This window comes from Somniosus microcephalus, chromosome 1, assembly GCF_052327205.1.
Source record: "Somniosus microcephalus isolate GS21.2 chromosome 1, FLI_Smic_1.0, whole genome shotgun sequence".
NCBI lineage: Eukaryota > Metazoa > Chordata > Chondrichthyes > Squaliformes > Somniosidae > Somniosus > Somniosus microcephalus.
In genome coordinates this window covers 208,359,407-208,381,039 of record NC_140987.1, presented here as the reverse complement: position 1 = coordinate 208,381,039, position 21,633 = coordinate 208,359,407, and the positions used below count along the sequence as shown (strand labels likewise).

Below are 21,633 nucleotides of genomic sequence, written 5' to 3'. Positions count from 1 at the left end.
CCTAATCGAAAGATGAGGTGCTGTTCCTCGAGCTTACGTTGAGCTTCATTGGAACAGTGTAAGAGGCCGAGGATGGAGAGGTCAGAGTGGGAGTGGAGCAGAGAATTAAAGCGACAGGCGACCGGAAGCTCGGGGTCACCTTTACGGACTGAACGGAGGTGTTCCGCAAAGTGGTCACTCAATCTGCGTTGGAGACCACATCGTGAGCAGCGAATACAGTATACTACATTTCATCTTCCTGTGCCTAGGCATATTAGATCGCTTGGACTCAGCGTATAGAGGAAGATTGGGCAGGGAGGATTGCACACCCACAAGCTCCTCCTCGTCTGATTTTTCTCTGCTGCATCCAGCTGATCCAATAAGCTAGATGCAGGAACTGGAAAATCTGCCCAATGTTTCTGAGGTAGTAACAAATACAATGAATGAGATTTCTTTGCATATAGTTCCTGGGTACTGATGAGACACAATAGTGATGGTGCAGTAGGTAAATGCACTGCATGGTGTGGTACTGAGACATGCAGACAGGAAGATCCCAGTTTTGATCTCTGGATTCACAAGCATTTAACCTTTCCCTTTTAAATGCCAATGCTAGGGACAGTAACAACTGCCAGAATTCAGGAAAGGGGCTAGGTGAGACTATAAGGAGCAAAGAGAGACAAACTTAAATTTATCTTTTTTTTAAATCTTCAAATATTAATTACTAGGGACAAGTATAAAATCAGAAGAGGAAAAGAGAGCAATATAATGTTAACCTATTTATTGACAAATGGTATTGGAAAGAAATAAAAATCCCCTGGGAGATCGGCAATTTAAATATCCGTTTGTTCAGTTGTGTGATTTCTTGGGATGTGGTTACCAACTCAGACTGACTTTTCTCTCCTGTTTAACAATAGGGGATGTGTTCCATGCAGCAACACCAGGAAAGTTGACGTTTGTGGAATCGCAGCTGGAGTGCAACCGTAGGAGCGCCCAGATAGCCACCACCGGCCAGTTACATGCCGCGTGGAAGAAAGGTCTGGATCGCTGCGACTACGGCTGGCTGGCAGACGGCAGTGTACGTTATCCAATTGTCTATGCCAGGATTCAGTGTGGAGGGGGCCTTGTTGGAGTGAGGACCAAGTATCGATATGACAACAGGACTGGATTTCCAGATCCTCATACCAAATTTGATGCCTACTGCTTCCGAGGTAAATAAACACTTGGCAGTTTGCACTAACAAAGCTGATGGAATAGGAGGGTAAATTTTATAAATTCACATTCACTTGTTGGGAGTGCATATTGGAAATATGGACCTGACGATCAATAATAAGCCCCGTCAGATCAGCACTCCTGGTGGGCGAAGCTCCATGCTGGGAGTACAATTTTGTGAAGTTACCTCTAGGATGTTATGCAACATGCAAGAAAACAAAATGGAAATAATGTGAAATAACTGATCTCCAATTGTTTCTTGCCTCTCTCCACTGCTTTTAGTAAGTGGTGCTCAGGGTGTCGTGATTTTTTAACGGGATTGTGGTCTCACTTTCTGCAATATGATTGTTGAAGGGACTCTACGTCACATGTTTATCCAGGTACAAAGGGGACAATTTTTTTTCCGGCCCCAACTGTGGAGCAACTTCAGCAGAGTAGAACTTCCACCTGCCCCATGCTTGCACCCCTGACCATGCCAATTTCCTGAGGTAAGGCTCCGGTCCGTATCACGAAGCCCACCTGTGGGGAGGATTGCAGTAGGTGTGGCCCTTTACCTCCAGGAGAGGCAGACGATAATTTAAGGCTTTTTATTATGGAGCTTACAAAACTGAGGCCAGCGGGAGTGTAATTGATTGCCAGGAATACATGATATTTCTAGAATCCAGTGCTGCTATACGGAAAGTGAGAGAATGTATGACGTATTCCTATTACTTGTACTTTTTAATATACATGTCCAAATTTGGTAGATGTCTTTTACTCTCAACTTCCACTGGGAAATTGTGGAACTAACTTTGGTGATGAGATGGCAGAGTGGCTTCCTACTCTGACTCACCTAGGGAGTTATGCTTTAAAATCTTTAATACTTATTTATTCTTCTTTGTGACCACATTATTTGATTCAAACACTAATGAGAAACATCAGAAGCAGCAAATTAATTTCACATGCTGTGTGAATCTCTGTCTCTGCCTTTTTATAATTTGTTCTGTCTCACTCAAGGTTCCATTTTTTTCTCTACAATTTCATCTCTCTCATCTGCTTTCCTCTTTCTCTTATCTCTCATCTCTTTATGCCTTTCCCTCCTGTTTCACCAACTCTCTCTCTCACCTTTCTGGCCTTCCTCTCTCTCCTGCCTACCAACTTCTTTCTCTCTCCTGTCTTCTTCTCCCTCTTTCCCTCTCCTGCCTTTTATGCTTTCCTGTCACTCTTCTGCCCCTTTCCCTCTAAATTCACAGCGACATATATACACAAAGGAGAGCCTTTTTAAGATTAATTAAAACTGGCCTTAAAGAGAATTTGATTGTAAAAGAAATGTTCATTTGTTTGGGGGAAAAAAGTGCTTGTGCTAAATGCTCTTCCTCTGTTGTGGCAAGCAGCTTTATAAATACTCAGTTGGGAAACGCATTTCCCAATGTGATCCTCCGCCATCCAGACCAGGACGACCCCAGATTTGATTCCTTGCCTGTGATGAATTGGTTAGTCTCAATTTAGACAGCAGTTGGGAGACCACAATTGATTTGAGTGCCCATGGTAGGGAAGGGCAAAATCAGTCATTTTTTATAAAATAACAACAGAAAATGCTGGAAACACTCAGCAGGCCAGGCAGCATCTGTGGAGAGAGAAACAGAGTTTTTATAGTTGGAATACATGCTAAACCATTGTAAATCACTGGTTAGGCCTCAGCTGGAGTATTGTGTCCAATTCTGGGCATTACAATTTCGGAAGGATGTCAAGGCCTTGGTGAGAGGAGAGTGCAGAGAAGATTTACTAGAATGGTACCAGGGATCAGGGACTTCAGTTACATGGAGAGACTAGAGAAACTGGGATTGTTCTCCTTCGAGCAGAGAAGATTAAGGGGAGATTTAATAAGACACGTTCAAAATCTTAGAATCATAGAATGATATAGTGCAGAAGGAGGCCATTCGGCCCATTGTGCTGGCTCTTTGATAGAGCTATCCGATTAATTCCACTCTCCTGCTCTTTCCCCATAGCCTGGTAATTTTTTTTCCCGTCAAGTATTTATCCAGTTCTCTTTTGAAAGTTACTATTGAATCTGCTTCCACCACCCTTTCAGGAAGTGCATTCCAGATCATAACTCGCTGTGTTTTTTTTTAAAGAAGTTCCCTCATGCCGCCTCTGGTTCTTTTGCCTAGCAGCTTAAATTTGTGTCCTCTGGTTACTGATCTTTTGCCACTGGAAACAATTTCTCCTTATTGACTCTATCAGAACCATTAACGATTTTGAACACCTATCATATCTCCTCTTAAGCGTCTCTGCTCTAAAGAGAACAACCCAGCTTCTCCAGTTTCTCCAAATAACTGAAGTTCCTCATCCTGGTGCCAGTCTAGTCAATCTCTTCTCCACCTGCTCCAAGGCCATGACATCCTTCCTAAAGTGTGGTGCCCAGAATTGAACACAATATTCTAGTTGAGACCTAACCTGTGTTTTATAAAGGTTTAGTACAACTTCCTTGCTTTTGTATTCTATTCCTCTATTAATAAATCTAAGGATCCCATATGCTTTAACAGCCTTCTCAACTTGTCCTGCCACCTTCAAGGATTTGTGTAAATACACCCCCAGGGGGGTCTCTTCCTGCATCCCCTTTAAAATTGTACCATTTAGCTCATTCTTCCTACCAAAATATATTACTTTAGACTTCCCTGCATTAAATTTCAATTGCCATGTTTCTGCCCATTTCACCAGTTTGTCTATGTCCTCCTGTAGTCTGTTACTATCCTCCCCATTGTTTACTACATTTCCAAGTTTCATTTCATCTGCAAACTTTGAAATTATGCTTTATATATTAATGACCTAGACTTGGATATACATCAAAAAGAGCAGTGGTCCTAAAATCCTGAAGGGTTTAGATAGAGTAAGTAAGGAGAATCTATTTCTACTGGCAGAAGGGTTGGCAACCATAGGACACAGATTTAAGGTAATTGGAAAAGAACCAGAGGTGAGATTGTAGGAATCGTCAGATCCCTAGCTGAAATACTGAGGTCGAGTCAGTCCGATAATTAAACAAAGTTTAATGTAAACTAAAGAACAAACAATGGAATGCAGGAGAAACAATCAACAGGTCTTTTCTTAAGGCTGGCTTCACGAGGTCTAACCTGGGAACCTCCCAGCCTGACGTCATGACGTCGTCATGTTTCCCGCCGTTCGGGACGTCACGTGACCAACGTGATGACGTCATCGCGCTGGTTCTGGAACTTACCGAGAACGGGTTATTTACAAACAGTAAACAAACATCGGTGCTGTAGCACTCTGTTAAAGGCAGTTATATAGTCATACAGGAGTCCCTTGGTGGCTTTGCCACAAGATGAGAATTTTTTTTACACAGCGAATCTCCTCAACCCCCCCCGCCGCCAATCCTTCTACCAGTTACTTTAAATCTATACCCACTGGTTATTGACCTCTCTGCTAAGGGAAATAGGTCCTTCCTATCCACTCTATCTAGGACCCATATAATTTTAGACACCTCAATTAAGTCTCCCCTCAACCCCAGCCTATCCAATCTTTCCTCATAGCTTTTTTAATGCAGCTGTAACCTACAGGGCTGCGGACCAAGAGCTGGGAAGTGGGATTAGGCTGGATAGCTCCTTTTGGGCTGGCACAGACACGATGGTGTCCTTCTGAGCTGTAAATTTCTATGATTCCATGAATTGTTAAGATCTGGAATACATTGCTTGAAAAGGGTGGTGGAAGTAGATTCAATAATAACTTTCAACTGGGAACTGGATAAATACTTGAAGGGGAATAATTTGCAGGGGAATGGGACTAATTGGAGAGCTCTTTCAAAGAGCCGCGCAGGCATGATGGGCTGAATGGCCTCTTCCTGTGCTGTAAGATTCTATGATCTGTAGATGTCCGATTTAGAACAGGATCAACCTTGACGATGATTCCTTCCATTATCTGTTTACTTTCTGACACGTGCTGTAGACTAACACAAACATATTTATTATGTCCGTGTATAATTGAGACACGGACTGCAGGAGTTGATTATAACAAGTCTTTACTGAATGGAGACAACCTGGAAACTGAAACTACAGAAGCCTGCTAGGGCCTTTTATACAGGGGTGGTCACTGCCGGTACTGCAGTCTGAGACCAGTTATTCCCTTAAAGGTACATACACAACAATTCCTCCCCATTTAGATAAACAGTACATAACATTCATTTAACAACTAAATAATAACTAATTACAATTACGGTTGCTAGATACATTGGTTGAAGTTAAGCAATTATAAGTTCAGTCTTTGAGGAGGCTTCCTGATTCTGTCTGGATAACGCCTCTTTGGGATATCAGGTTCTTCTGGCAAGGTTGCGTCGGGATCAATGTCGTTGTTTGGTTCGTCTGCTTCCAATATCACCGATTCTGCGGTAGATGCAATTGGTACTTCGGTTTCATCGCCAGGTGTATCAGATCGTGGTGTGGAGTTGACGTTTTCCAGTGACTCTAGAATCTGGTCAGCATGGCATCTTACAATGCTCTCTCCAACGTCCACGGTATACATTAGAGGTCCTTGCCGTGTACAGATCGTTCCTGGCTGCCATTTCTCTGTGCGGTAGTCCCGGGCCAAAACTGGTTGACCTATCTTAAAACTCCTGGTCGGCCTTTCATTCATATTCTGAAACTGCCTGTTCTCCACATCTCTTCTGACGTTTGGCTTAACCAAATCCAAGCGGCATCGTAGCCTTCGATTGAAGAACATCATGGCTGGAGTTTGGTTGGTAACCGCATGTGTCGCATTCCGGTAGGCAAACAAGAAGTTATCCACCTTGTGTTGTAGGGGTATATCTTCATTACACATTGCCTTGATAGCCTTCTTGAATGTTTGAACAAACCTCTCGGCCAATCCATTAGTGGCTGGATGATATGGGGCGGATGTGTAATGCTTAATGCCATTGTTCTATAAGAACCTCCGGAACTCTTCAGACACAAACTGTGGTCCATTGTCAGAGCAAATCTGTTCAGGCAGCCCATTCCTGGCGAATATGGTTCGTAAGACTGTGATAGTTTTTTCTGTGGTGATTGAGGACATTTTTATTACCTCTGGCCACTTTGAATGTGCATCCACTGCAATTAAAAACATCGAGTCCATAAAGGGACCAGCAAAATCAATGTGCACCCTTTGCCATGGAGATGAGGGCCACTCCCATGGATGTAGAGGGGCTTGTGGTGGGGCGTTTTGGACCTTCTGGCATCCTGTACAGCTCTTGGTCATCTCTTCGATTTCTCTATCGATTCCCGGCCACCCCACAAACGCTCTGGCTAAGTTCTTCATTTTTACCCCTCCCAGATGACCCTCATGAAGCTCATTGAGCACTCTATCCTTCAATTTGGGTGGAATTACTACTCTGGATCCACACATCAAGGTTCCTCTGCACACTGACGGCTGTTCTCTTCTCGGCGAGAATGCTGGCAGCAGTGGTTCGCCATGTGCTGGCCATCCCTTCACCGTTAAATCATAGACCCAGGAGAGTGTCGGGTCATTTCGTGTTTCCTTTTCTATGTTTGCATTCGTCACAGGGAGACATTCGACTATAGTCGAGTGGAATAACTCCACTGGATCCATTGCCAGTTCTTCTTCCACCGTCGGCAACGGTAGGTGCGACAATCCATCAGCATTCCCATGCTGTTTAGTTCCTTTGTACTCAATGTCATATTGGTGTGCCCCTAGGAAAAGGGACCACCTCTGTAGCTGTTGTGCCGTCATTATTGGTACGCCCTTCTGAGGGTTGAAAATGGAGACGAGAGGTTGATGATCAGTTAGTAGAGTAAATTTCTGACCGTGCAGGTAGTGATTGAACTTCTTCACCCCCCACACCAGGCTGAGGGCCTCTCTGTCAATCTGGGTGTAGTTACGCTCGGCTGAAGTTAACGAGCATGACGCAAAAGCTATCGGCCTCTCTGAACCATCAAGGAATTTATGTGACAGTACCGCCCCAACACCGTAGGGAGACGCATCACACGCCAGTCTTCTCGGTAGTGATGGGTTGTAGTGAGCCAATACTTCTCTTGAAGTGATTAGGTCCTTACTCTTCTGAAAAGCCCACTTACATTCATCGCTCCATTTCCATGCTACTCCCGTTCGTAGTAGGGCGTTCAGTGGATGCAGAATTGTGGACAAATTCGGCAAAAACTTATGGTAGTAATTCACCAATCCGAGGAATGACCTCAGTTGCGACACATTTTCAGGCGCTGGAGCCTTAACTACCGCTTCAATTTTGTCAGGGGACGTATGCAACCCCTCTTCATCAATCACGTGGCCACAATATGATATCTGTTTCTTAAAAAACTCGCACTTAGGGCGATTGGCTCGTAGCCCATGTTCACGTAGCCTAGTGAGCACCTGCTCTAGGTTGGCAAGGTGTTCACTGTCATCTTCACCTGTCACTAGGATATCATCCAAGTAACACTGAGTCCCCGGAATCCCTTGCAGGACTTGTTCCATCGCTCTTTGCCATATCGCCGGAGCTGATGCTACTCCGAATACCAGTCGATTATACTGGTAAAGACCTTTGTGAGTGTTTATCGTGAGATACTTCCTAGAGGATTCTTCCACCTCCATCTGCAAATATGCTTGTGCTAGGTCAATTTTTGTAAAACACTTCCCTCCAGATAGTGAGGCGAAGATATCTTCTATCCTTGGAAGAGGATATTGTACTGTGTGAAGGACTGGGTTCACCGTCACCTTGAAGTCCCCACAGATGCGAACCTTCCTTGGCTCCTCAGACTTATTGTTTAACGTTTTCTTCATGACGGGAACGATGGGTGTCGCCCACTCGCTCCAGTCTACCTTAGATAACACGCCTGCATTCTCCAGATTCTCCAGCTCTGCCTTGACGGCTGGGCGAATTGCATATGGTACCGGTCTTGCTTTGAAAAACTTGGGAATTGCATTCTCCTCTATTTTTATCGAGGCGGTTACACCTTTAAGAGTGCCCAGTTCTTGTTGAAATACCTCTTTGGCGTCAGCTAAGATTGTTGACAATCGTCCAGGAGTGACGTCGTCATCCTTTTTACCAGCCACCGTCAGTGCCTGAATGGAGTGCCAGTCTAAACTTATCTTTCTGATCCATTCACGTCTCAATAACGGTGGTCCACCATCTTGCAGAATGTAGAGATACAATTTCCGTATTTTCTTGCCGTTGTATTCGACAGGCACCCTTATTTTTCCTCTGGGGTATACTTTTTGCCCCGTATACGTCCTCAAGACAATGGATGTCTCTCTCAAGGGTATGTGTGAGAATAGCCGCTCGTAGTCTCGTTGATTCATGACGGTTAGAGCTGATCCTGTATCCAATTCCATTTTGACTTGGGACCCTGCTATCGTGAGGGTGATCCTCTTTTGCGATTATGTTGTGAAGTTTGAGACAGCTTAGTCTCTTGTTCCTGGATTCACTATCGCTCATCTGGTCTTCGGAACTACTGTCCATCATCTTTTGTACTTTTCTGTACGGTTCCTTAGTAGCCTTTTTGTTGTCGTTGGTCTTCTTCCCAGACCTGCAAACTCATGCAATGTGTCCCATCTTTCCGCATTGCCTGCATATTTTGTCCTTGGACCAGCAGTCCTTCTGGTCATGGTTTGTTCTGCCGCAGCGATAACATTTTGCAAATCCCCGTGTCATTTCGTGGGTGCCGTATTCCTGTAGCTTTTGTTGTATTTCCGCAGCTCCCCTTGCTGCTGCTTCGTACGATACTGCCACGCTGAAAGCCTTATCTAGCGTCAGCTCTTTCTCTGAGAGTAACCTCTTCTGGGTTCCTTCACTCAGGAGTCCACAGACAAATTTGTCCCGTAAGGTATCTGCCAGTCCTGCTCCGAACTGGCAGTGCTTTGATAGCTTGCGTAGTTCCGTAAGGTAATCAGCATTGCTCTCATTTTTATGCTGATTTCTCTTGTGGAATTTAAATCTTTCTGCTATCAGCAGCGGTGTAGGATTTAGGTGTTCCTGTAGGATAGCAACAATTTCGTTAAAACGCTTCGCCTTCGGTTTGGCTGGAGTAATCAGGTCCCGCAATAGGCCGTACGTTCTTGCGCCCATTATATTTAGCAATACCGATGCCTTTTTCTCATCGGCTATTTCGTTTGCCTCGCAGTATACCTCGACTCTTTCCACATACGTGGTCCAGTCTTCTATTGCATTATCGAAGGCAGTGATATCGCCAGTCTTTGGCATCTTGAAAATCTAAGATGGCGCCTCCCGCCGCTGCTGCCAACGCTGTTGCTGCCAATTATATTAATTTTATTATCCTGTAATGGCGACGCCCTATGGTCTTCGCGCCTCCCCGATCGCTGCTGCCAACGCCACTCTCCGCGGTATTTTTATTTTTCTATCGCGCTTCAATATTTGCTCCGTTAATTGAAGAACCGTTCCCGTCGTGGAGCGGACCCTCTGGGACACTTCCCTCCCTCTTCTTAGGTCCGAACGCTGCCCGGCTGCGAAGCACCGGCCGCGCCCTGTGTGCTCCACCCTCTCTCTTTTTGCTTCCCGACTCGCTGCCTGGCCCCGTTGCAGAGCCACCCGATCGAGCTCTAGCCCACCGCAGCCCAGGAAGGATCAGTGCACTACCTGCCACCAGCCCGATTAGCTGGGAAACCACAGACTGGAGACCAAGCCTGGCTCTCGACAGTCTCTCCTGCACTTTTCAATTCGATGATTTGCAGGGCGGTTGCCCACGGTTGACGCCTGTTTCTCGAGTTTCTTTGGATTTTTTTTTTCCTTCTGGCTCCGACCTTCAATAACGTCGTCTGAGGTGCTGCCGAGTTGCAGGTAAGTTCGTTTCTTACTCATCGCCAGTATTATGTCCGTGTATAATTGAGACACGGACTGCAGGAGTTGATTTTAACAAGTCTTTACTGAATGGAGACAACCTGGAAACTGAAACTACAGAAGCCTGCTAGGGCCTTTTATACAGGGGTGGTCACTGCCGGTACTGCAGTCTGAGACCAGTTATTCCCTTAAAGGTACATACACAACAATATTGGCTACTTGGTTGAAGCACCTGAGGCGTGGGCACCTGTGGAATTACAGCGAAGTAAAAGGAAGTGCTTTCAGGAGAGGGGAGGAGCATAGAAAATTAGAGGGAATGAATAAAGCAAGTGACCTTGCAGTGAATAAAAATGGTTAATCTGAAGCAGAATTTGACTGTAATGACATTCCCAAGTTGATTGATATGCTGGGCACAAGTCTAAGTGCCTGAGATCACCAAGTTGTTCAAAAAAAAAGTGCCACACGATGTGAAAAGTTGCATAACAGTAATGGGGGGAAAAATTGGGTTACTTTGCGCCTCCCGTTAGCGGAATTCAGCGGGAGGTTAGCGGCGGCACTAACCGGTAGCGCCCCCGCTGCGATCTTCAGGAGCGCCCCATGACTTACCGCCGGACGCTATGCCTGACGGGGTCAGGGGGGTCTACCTGCGGCCGGGGAGGCGCTATTTAAAGGCGAGGTGTGGGGCGGCCATTTCTGTTGCTGGCTGCCTGCCTGCGCTCCCGTCCCCGGCCTCCTGAACGCCCCCCCACCCCCCGCGGAGCGCTGGCTGCGCTCCAAGAGCCCAGCACTTCTCTTGAGTGCCTGGCTCTTTTGCCAGCATTCCTGATCCCTGGTGGCCCAGCTGGGCCCCGGGTCCGCTATGCAAGGCCCCTCCCCTTTAAGAAGGGGAGGAAGGCCTGCAATACCGCGGCACGTAGCACTGCAATATTAACTCACAACGCCCCCAAGAGGGATGCGGGGCGATTCTAGTAGCACCCCGCTCCCCTCTTGGGGCACAACCACTCAATTTCTGGTGCGGGGGGCGCTAATTTTTCCGGGGTGCTAAAAGTAGCGCCCTGGCGAAGTTAGCACCCCAAATGGGGCGCTACTCAATTTTTAGCCCTAGGAGTGTTAATGATTTCAACAAAAAAATCATCCTGTTGCAAGAAAGTCAGAATAAGGTCAAAAGCTTTCATGTTGTTCAGATGTTATGGCCGTTAGCAGCCCTGGAGGTTAGCAGACTAGGGACACTAATGATATCTTTTCAAATGATGTGACTGCTTTATTACAGTACAGAGGGCTCGTGCTCTGCAAAGTAAAACCCTTTACTAAAAATGAAAGTTGAAGTCTGGGTGTATAATTTCAGAGATAAACTAGCAAGGGCCAAATGTTGGAAATATGAATAAAACATAGTGCTGGAAGTTGCACAGCACCTGAAAGAAAAGATAGGTTAATATTTCAGCTGCAACCTTTCATCAGAACTACTGTATATAGCTTTCGGTTTAATTTGATAATGTGGCGCACGGCACTACCTTTTATTAAACTAAATACATGTTTGAAAAATTATAAGGCAGCATTTCCTCTGCCTGTGCCTGTGCCTGTTGGATTCCCTGGGTGCAATGCATAGAGAAAAGTCAGGCGGGGAAAAGCACACAACTGTATGGGGGGCCTGCCTGATATTCCTCTATGTGCTGCATCCAGGTGATCCAATATGTCCAGGCTTAGGAACAAGAAAATCTTCCCGTGTGTGTTACAGGGGTTCCATTTACGTTAATAAAAAAAACTGCTTGGCAAACCCTTTCATAGTTGTTTATCAACGTAAGTCACTTTGAAATTCATTAGCTTGCTTTTGAGCACGACATTGTGACAAAAAAGGCAAAAGGTGTTTCTGGCCTTTCTCTCTCCCCAAGCAAAAGGACCTGTTGAACAGTTTTTCCTGAAGCCAACATTGTTTTAAAAGTCTGATAAAGACTGATGTTTAAGATTTCAGGTGGGCTTCTTTAACTTTTACCTTCCTGAACAAATGGAAATTTTGGCGAGTTTGCACACCAAGTTTCTGTGACTAATTCTTTAACAGTTAGATGTGGTAGATGTGTTGCTTTGCTGCTTCAGGATCCCTTTGGAAGAAAGAGCAAGAGGATGTAAAAGTCATATTTGTTTTTAACTATCACTGTCGTAAATCAAAATGGTTGATCTACTTTCATGTAAGGTTCGGATTTGTTACGATGGAACATAAAAGCACATTGCCAATGAACCCTTTCAAGTAGGCAGGTACTACTACGCTGACCAGCGTCTGTGGAACACATGTTCTTCCTGTTATTCAGAATTATGTTATTTTTTAAAATATATTTCTACCGAGTTGACTCAGACTGGTGCCTCTACAGGCTGTCGAATAATAGGGCTGCATGAAAGCTTTTTAAACATTTTTAAAAAAAACTTCAACTCCATTTTCTGATTTGTTTTCTCACTATCTTAATTTTGTCCCTCTTCCACTTCACATACTAACTGAGAGAGTGGGCACTGTGCACTTTATGGATTGCAGCAATGCTGCTCTGTAAACCGCCACTAGGAGGTGCACAATGTTATCCTGAGATTAAGTCGAGTCCTCTTGATTTTTTTTTAGAAAATGTAACTCCCTTCACATTGATAAGGCCATGATGAGCCACACCGATCAGGAGCGGGGTTGATCGCTGGTCTGTGTTCAATCAGCTGATCTATGGACAGTAGTGGGGTCAGTAGCCTCGGTAGCCCTGTGAGTGTGGGGGGGGGGGGATCATTCATTGACCAATCCCAGTTGGAGTGTTCGTGAGTGGGTGTTGGGTATGGACAGGATTGGGATTGGTTATTACATCTCCCTGCAGTCAAATAATCTGCCGACATTCACGTGAAGTGTGGCTAGTTGGGCAAGGTACCAGAGGACAGCCTGTCCGAGTGGAATTGTACCCAAGTACCTTCAGGAGAGGAAGGGAGAGGGCTGAATTCTTAAAATAAAATATACCTACATATATCTTGCTTAATACTTTCTGGCGACTCTGGATTAGAACAGCAACTTACTTTTAATTCGCTCAAGACAAAGATCATAGTGTGCTAGTGTCATATTGAATTTGTGAGAAAATTGCCCATATTTTTAAATATAGTCTGAATATGGAAAAAGTTATGAGCGAATTAAAAATTAGACATCCCAGCCCTTATAGACTGGTGTATATTTTTCCCAGTGCTGTTCTTTTTAAAGGTCTCTGTCATAGTTTGATTAATGGAACTTAAAAAAAAAAATACAAAGGCTTTTCATGTAAACCAAAGTTGGTGAGATAATTGGATGTGGAGAGTTAATAGATTCATGGGTTTTTATTGGGAAAATCTGTCTCGCATCTTACATCACTGACTGCTACTAGAAGATACCACTGAGGATACAATACAGGGGTGGGGGTTAAAATAATGAAAAGCAGCTGTACCTGGAAATGAGCAACCAAAGCTGGAGATTGACCTATTAAACACATAGAGAAAAGCTATTTACGTGGCCTTAGTGTAGATTAGTAAAAACCCTACAGGATACATTGTTTTATGTCATCGCCATAACAAATCTGTGCTTTACAGTTGTGCACTACACACACTCTGACCATTCCAAGCCACTTCCTTTGTCTGGGCTCTTATTCCTCTCTTTCCCCCCCCCAGTGGGGTTGACTCCGCTCATATGCTGGGCCCCTTATGGGAAGTCTTAGCAAAGGGAGACCCTGCTCCCTCTGACATTGGCTGTTCTTGGGAGTGCCAGGCTGAGGCTCTGCTCCTTATACAGATGCTTGGGATTTCCCAACTAAGGTTAGGATCCATTGTACCTGGTTCCCGACCATTTTCTAGATGATTCCATTAGACCTCCCTCCGCCCAAGGTGCAGCAGGAGTCAAATGGAAATGCCAAGGAAATTTGACCCCCATCTAGTCTGTTGCTGAGATTGCAGACTTGTTCATAAATGATTCTGCACGTGTCAGTCAATTTTAGGATATTATAGTACATGTATAAGTGTAAGGACAGTACATGTTTAAAGTGATGTGGGGTAGGCAGACCCTCATTATTATTATTACTGCTGCTGGATCATTCCCCAGCCAGGTAAAGTGGAGCTCTGAATAATTGTAAGCAGATATATATGGGGTAATCTTATGACTTCACACTCCAAGCAGGGAACTCTTGCCCCCCACCCCGAGAGCACACACTGGAAGTTGGGACACAAGCTGCACATGATTTTCCAACCACTTAAATTGCAGCACAAAGTTGGAAAATCGCCCTCAGAAGTGGTTCGCTCACTAACATCTGATTGCAGTTAATGCTAGCAGATTTTTCCTGTTTGGCTCTATGCTCATAATAAAAAAAAATCAAAATGAAAGTTAAAAAGATCCCAGACTGCATCATGGAAATTAGCTCATACTTTCTGCCCAAGTTCCCTGGGGGACTTCACACCCCAAAACACTACATTTTACCACAGCCAAAACTGCTCTGCATTGACGATTCTGTGGACAGGCCCATTACAGGCAACATATCAAAGGCAATCCAAATGTACACTTGAAAGATAAATGAACAAATGAATTTACTTAGAAAAAGAAAATACTGCAGATGCTGGAAATCTGAAATAAAAACAGAAAATGCTGGAGATACTCGGCAGGTCAGGCAGCATCTGTGAAGAGAGAAACAGAGTTAACGTTTCAGGTCGATGACCTTTTGTCAGAAATTAATTTACTTATTTGGTGCACATGGAACCTCCTTTTTAAAAAAATAGCTCTTTTATGCAAAACCTGAGTAATTAAATATTTAAAATGTTTGACTGCATTCCTGGCTGAAGCTTGCTCTCGTAGTCTTGTAAATCTTGGTAAGCCTTTTGTATTAATTTTACCATATTTATGCTAAATCAGTCAAAGGACTTTCTGTAAATGTTGTTTAACACTACAGGTACAAAAAATTTATTTTCTCTGATATGGTTTAGTCCCAATCTGCGTAACTATTACAGGTGTATACTGTACTTGACTAAAATATAACTAGCCCGCCTCCTCCCTCCCAGTTCCACTGGCGTCGTTCGATTATTTCATTGCTTTATGTTGCTTGCCACAAAGAATGACTGTGCTCCAATTTCAGTAACATTTAATTTAAATTCAATCAATAGCAATTTGAAATTACTTTCTTACACGCTATCATTAGGGCTTCAGTAGAGCAGAATAGGACTCATTCTGTGATTGTGAATTCTGGGAGCACACCTCTCCAAATTGGGCAACTAGGCCCAAACTTCCAATTTGGGAGGTGCCAAATTCAGTTGAAGCAAAATTTTCAATCCCTTTGTCTCAAGTTTGCGTGAGCCTAGTTATATTTCTTAATTTGTTGTTCAAAATTAAGTTGGTCCCACGTTAAAATCAATGATCCATTTAAAGTCCTTCTACATCTCATCTTTAAGAATGAATGACAAATGCAACGCAAAATGTTTGAGGTGATACATTACCATTGTAGGTTGCGTTACATTAGAAGCATTTTTAAGTGCCTGTCGCTAGTAGTGGTAATTGTTGGAGAAATTTGAGGTCATGAATTGAAACCATCACATTTGAATCTTACCGGTGCAACAGTAGAGCATATTGAGATTTTTCCTGTAGTATATGCATCAATTTGCCTAATGTCTATATTCCACAACATTATTATATACTTCCGCACTGGAGGTGAGGCTCATTGAGATGCGAGATAGGCACCCCAGCCTATTTTAAGCAAATAGTGTGAGCATCAAGCATGCCTCCAAGTTGAACACAGCCAGAAGAATATAAAAGGGCTATTTCCAAGATTGGATGCTGCCAGTGAGGACTAATACTCGCAGTGAGCGCAGGACAGAAAATCTCAAACTGCAGGCACAAAATTTCCCAACCTGCACTCTGTGCGGGTGCAGCTCCTCACCAGAAGTGGCTAATTGCAGAGTAAGCCCTAATGTGTAATGATAGGCATGTGAAATTTCCACAAGGCTACACTAGCCATTTTTTCACATGGTTTTCAGTAAATCATAATGATGGGTATGTGAAATTTTCGTACTCTGCTCCATTTGAACTGTGAAGAAACACCTAACAACATAATAAGTCCAGATTATGTCATTCCAAACTTGTGTTTTGGTTAGAAAGAGCATTTTGAATTGTGCAACACTGTGGCGAAGTATTTGCACTGGTGGTAGTGGTCAGAGCAATTTGAGATGATCAACTAGATCAGCAGGCAAGCGTATTGGCATAAAGTTAAAGCATATTGACTTAATTGTAATTTTTCCTATTGCATATTGGTACTGAAGAAGCCAATTGGCATCACTGATCTGAATGGGGTTGGGTGGGGCAGGGGGAAAGCTTAAATGCAGCATGCCTCTGAAACTGGAAATCCCTATATCTTTGTGTGTTATTGTAGAAATAATTTGACTGCAATAGTGCCGCAAGTGGCTGCAGCAATCCTGCTGAGGCTGTGGTTACCTGAAATGCACACTTGGCCTGGAAACAAGCCTCCTTCTGTCGTTAGGGGTTGTCCACACATTAGGACTAAATTATCAGAAGAAAAGTAAAAAGCAACCGTCTCAGTTTAGCACCTACTTATAATGTCTCACACAATGTAATATTATGAAAATATACAATGTTATTCAGAGGTGATGATGCTGAAAATGTTATTTTTGTGACGACTGATTCATTTTGACTTGTGCCTGATCATGAGTTAATATTCTGTGCCAAAAGCAGCTTTGTCTGACTTGAATTACGATTTTTAGTAGTTTTGGAGCCAGTCTAAAAAGCCAGGAAATGGCAGGTTTTAATATAAAAGGAAATGAGCCAACTCTCTGTTTTATGTGCTTTTTAAAGAACTTCTAAAAATGAAAACTAATCATTATCATCAAGTAAATGTTCACACATGATCCGTCTGAATGTTTTTTATTAGAAACACATTAATGCAAAAATTACTTCACTACTGTCAAAGCTAATAAAGTCTCATTGTAATGCTGTAAAGATTTACAATTATTCAAGCAAAAATTACATTCTGAAGCACGTTTCCAAATAACCCCAGCTTCCAAATCTCATTACTTTTGGATAAAAATCACTTAAAGATTTGTTTCTTTTTACCTTGCGGCTATCAGCCAACCTTTTGGTGTGACCAGGACCTTGGGCTCCATTCTTCCTGGTTGTGAAACAGCTTTAAAGATGATCATGTAGACCATCAATGTATGTTCAAGACTGCAGTGCTCCATAATAGACTCCTTTGTTTGCATATAGATCCTAAATGAAGGTTATCAAGTTTATAAGGAGAAATTTAACATTCAACGCGTAATCCAATTTGGGGGGCGAATTTCTTTGGACTTTTTCCATTGTGCTGGCGTAACTTTGGGGCAAACCCCATTTACGTGCAGTGGAATCTCTGTTTTTCCAAGTGACAGTTGGGGATCACTGGGAGTAGTTTTGTATACTTATTGTGCTGCCCTCCAAAGTATTTGACTTTGATCCCTGCCAACTGCAGAGCAAGCGACCAAGCGTAAAAAGCAGAAGTCAGTACCATGACTATACAACGAACACACTTTCTGTTCTTGTCCCCAATATGTTGGATTGTTGTTGGAAATGCTTGGCTTTTTTTCTGGCGGGAAAATCATAAGACATTTTAATAGGCCAGATTTAGTAGGAAGTGGAGGCTGATTTAATAACATTTAGTGGATCGTCCCCTCCAGTGCTGACCCCACCAGAGTATGCGAGGAGGACACCTAAGTTACATGGGGCCTAAGTATCGTATGCCACTAATGGTGCATCTTAAGTTTCCACCTGCTGCATGCTGATGGGAATTCCGGCCTCTAGCGTTGTGTCTGACTTCCGCTAAAGATATGACGGAAGTCTGCCATAACAACTGAGGAATTTCAGCATTTTTTTGTAGGCTTAAATGAAAGAACATAATGGCTTTTGAAGTTTTTACTATTAGCCCTGTGTAAAATAGAATATAACCCCAACGTAGTATGTTACAAGCAATCTGACAAAATTCCAATATTTTCTTTTTGTGTTCATAGGTAAGCCTGTAAAGAAAGCAACACCACAAATAGCTTGGGGCGCAAAGATAGTTCATGAAGCTGCAACTAATCTGACTGTTCAGAAGGTAGAACCACCTGTCACATTCACTGATGGAGATTTTAACCAAAGCAGGAGTCTTGATTCAAAGTTTCTGCAAGAAGGCGGCCAGATAAGTGTCCATTTAGCAACTGAGCCTATACCAAGTGCTGTAGTGACTTCTAGGATTCATCTTGTGAAAGTTGATATCGAACAAGTAGCCACACAAAGTCATAGCGTGGCTCCAAGTATTAAAGTAAGGCCTAGTGATGAAGCCACTGTAAAACTATCAATGGAACAAAGTACGAGCAGTGAAATACCTGCAGCTGTGAAAATTTCAGTTGGAGAAAGTGAAAGACATGTTGGACACGATGAAGACCTGAACAGGGATATAGTCATAGAGACAACAGCTTTACCTGCCTCATTCAAACCATCAATCACACAAGAAATTCAAAGTACAAGTACTCCTGCCAAAAAGGAAGAAAAAGTTCAACCCAGCATACAAACCACATTGTTAACAGAAATGGATATTATAACAGCTGAAGATGATAAATTGGAATTACCTGTATCTACCAGCACTGTGGGAATGGAAAGTTCAGATAAAGACACCCAGACTGTTGGACAACAAGAGATCAAGGAAGAACCCACCAGTGGCACAACAATACCGACCGCCACTGATTCTGAGAACATAACAGTAGAACGTGCGAGTGAGAGTACTCAGCCAATGGAGAGAGAGGACCCCAAGACAGTGTTATCAGTGGAAACTACATCAACCACTGGTATACTGCAACTAACTAAAGAAACACACATCACCGGTGTTTCAGTGTCGCATTCAGAAGTTGAGGGACAAAAGCTGGAGCCTGAAAGAGTGACTGAGAAAATAACAGCAACAGCTAGCATTAGTGAATCAGCTTTGACACGGCAGGATGAAGTTATGACTGAAGCCTATGAGAAAATAGAAGTTAAAGATGTTGAGAAATCCATTATGTCACCAGTAGTTCCAGTTTCAGTGGTGTATGAAGCAGTGTCTGCAGAACATGATGCTGGAACAGACTTGACCCCTATGGTATCTGATGACCATAGTTATGAACCAAAGAAAGAGGTGTTGATGCATTTGATGAGTACCTCTGCACCAGCCACTGGCATCATTACAATCCCAGCCATAACCGCTGAAGAGAAAGAAGCCAAGCATATTGAAAACGTTACATTGACAAAATTTGTGTCAGAAATCAGCCCACCAACTGCTGCATCTGTAACTGGTACTGTTAACACAGTAGTAGCCCCAGGAACTGTAAGAGCAATAACAATTGAGCCAGGAACCATTAAGGTCAAAGCAGCAACTATTTTACCATCTGCTTTTTCAACAATAAAACCGACAATTTCTGTACCTGCACAAGTAAGCATTGTTGAACCTGAAGGAACTTCCGTTCCATTGCCACACACCAGTAAGATCGATAAAACAGAACCACGTTTGGAAGTTGAACCCTTTTCTTCAGAGATGGTGTCCAGTGGAGATTTTGAAGATGCAGACATTAAGGCTATTCATACTGAGTCAACTATGTTTATTGAAAAATCAACAGTTCATTCTGTTACCATAGAACCTCGACAGTTTACTTTACAGTCCACTTTTCACCACACACTTAGTACACCAGAAAGTACTGTGAAAGTCTTATCACCAAAATATATTGGTGAAAGTACCGTGGATGAAAATTTGATTACTAATCAAACTAAGGTCGTTCAGGCACCTGCCCAGTCAACAAAGTCTGGCCAGATAGAGGAAACTACTGTTCCTGATATATTATCCTTAGGGGTTCCCTTAAAGAAAGATTTGTATGAGGTCAGTGGACTTGGAGAGCCTATCATAACTGAAGGTCCATTGATTCAGGAACTTCAGACAGTCTCAGATGCAGATAGACGACCTGAAAATGGCACAAAATCTATCGATCAGGTAGTTTCTGTAAGTCATCAAACAGCTGCAGACAAGGAAAAGCAACTGGAATATGTAAAAAATGGCATACATCAATTGGGGAAAGAGCAAAGTGTGGTGCATACTGTTGCAAGTTCTGAAGTAGAACCAGATGTTTCTACCGTTGAACCTGATCGCAAAGTGGCTATGACGATTCAGTTACCACAGGATGAGTCCACGGCTTCGACTGCACCAGAGCCAGCTACCACTGTTTTGAGTGCTCAAACAAAAGTTGTTGAAAGTCAAAAAATCCACTTCTCCGTATTTGATAAGATAACATTTGAGACTCCATCACCAGCAATTGGAGAGAAAAACGACACCTATGATTTAATTGCAACCATACAAACATCAGAAGCAAAAAGTGAAGGCCATATTACTACAGTAATAACTCCTCAGGAAACTAGATTTGTGTCTGTGGATAAAACTCACCCAGTAGGACCAACACAAATAGATTATGAGGGAACAAAAGTTGTGCCCATAGTTACTCTCTCGAATGCATCATCACTTACTGAAAGTTCCAGAGTAGCAAGCCACCAAGAAGAGCTGGAAGTTAGCACTGTCGAAAGGATTCAATTTGAACGTGTGAGCGAGGAAGGTAGTGCATTGGGCCAGGGCACTGAAATACATTCACCCTCCCCATCAATATCAACATTTATTGCAGAGGTTGAGGGTGAGCCAGAGAAAGCAATATCCCACCATCCTGTCTCAACACAGGAGACCACTTCAACCCCTGAAATTGAAAGGACCACTTTTGTAAAATACTCCACTTCAGATGATATTACGACAACTGCTGATAAAGTAAGCTCTGTGATAATTACTGAAATGCCTAAAATTACTGCAATGCCTAAATTGGAACAAGAGATTGCCCCTTTCCAGACTGAATCAGTTGTTGTCTCCCCATCCAAACAGATAGAAGAGACTGCAGGTTCAGGCACCATGGAGGAACCTACAGCTATACAAGAAGCAAATACAACAAGCTATCAAACATCAGGACCGACTGATATCAAAATAGCAACCACCGCACCCATCATCACAGCCCAGGTTATTGGAACCTCAACCATACCTAAAATATTGTCAATGGTAACAGTGCCTTCTGCTGAAATTAGATCCGACACAGGTGCTTCTGCGACAGAACATGAAATTAAAACTACAGTGAAACCTAAGCGTTTAGCAACGAGTGTAACTCCAATTATTATTGAAAATGAGCCTGGTGAGACTACAGCCGAAGAGACTGTAATTATTGGTGAATCAGTTACCCTGCCTCCCGCTATCTCAGAGGTTGATATGACCGGCAAAGTATCACAACTGGACATTGATCACGAGTATTTCACAACACCAACATCCAGAACAAAACTGGTAACGGCAGCCTTTAAACCTTCTGTTGCGTACTCTGAAGCTACTCAAAAGGCTGTGGAAGGTTCAGCTTTGTCCACTGTTTCATCATCAGCCACAGCTTCCCCAGCTGCAGTTGATACCGAGGAACAGCAGACGCCTGTGGTTATTGAGGAAATGCTCATTGCTAACGCTACAGTGCTGAAGAAAACATCAACTGATCAAGGCAAGTTATATTTGTTTAAAAAGCAAATTTAAAAAAATATTTTTCTGCTGCAGTTGAGGTAACCTGTTATCTATTGAGGATCAGTTGTTTTAAATGTTATT

At 43.2% G+C, this 21,633-nt stretch overlaps 1 protein-coding gene across 1 annotated transcript in view; it reads left to right on the top strand.

Moving 5' to 3' along the window:
• The window catches only part of LOC147124561 (versican core protein-like), a 210,971-nt gene that overhangs the window by 44,355 nt on the left and 144,983 nt on the right, over nucleotides 1–21,633 (top strand). The window contains exons 7-8 of the mRNA XM_085989372.1: nucleotides 894–1,187; nucleotides 17,972–21,532. Coding sequence (XP_085845498.1) covers nucleotides 894–1,187; nucleotides 17,972–21,532 — 3,855 coding nt within the window. The remainder of the gene's footprint in view (nucleotides 1–893; nucleotides 1,188–17,971; nucleotides 21,533–21,633) is intronic.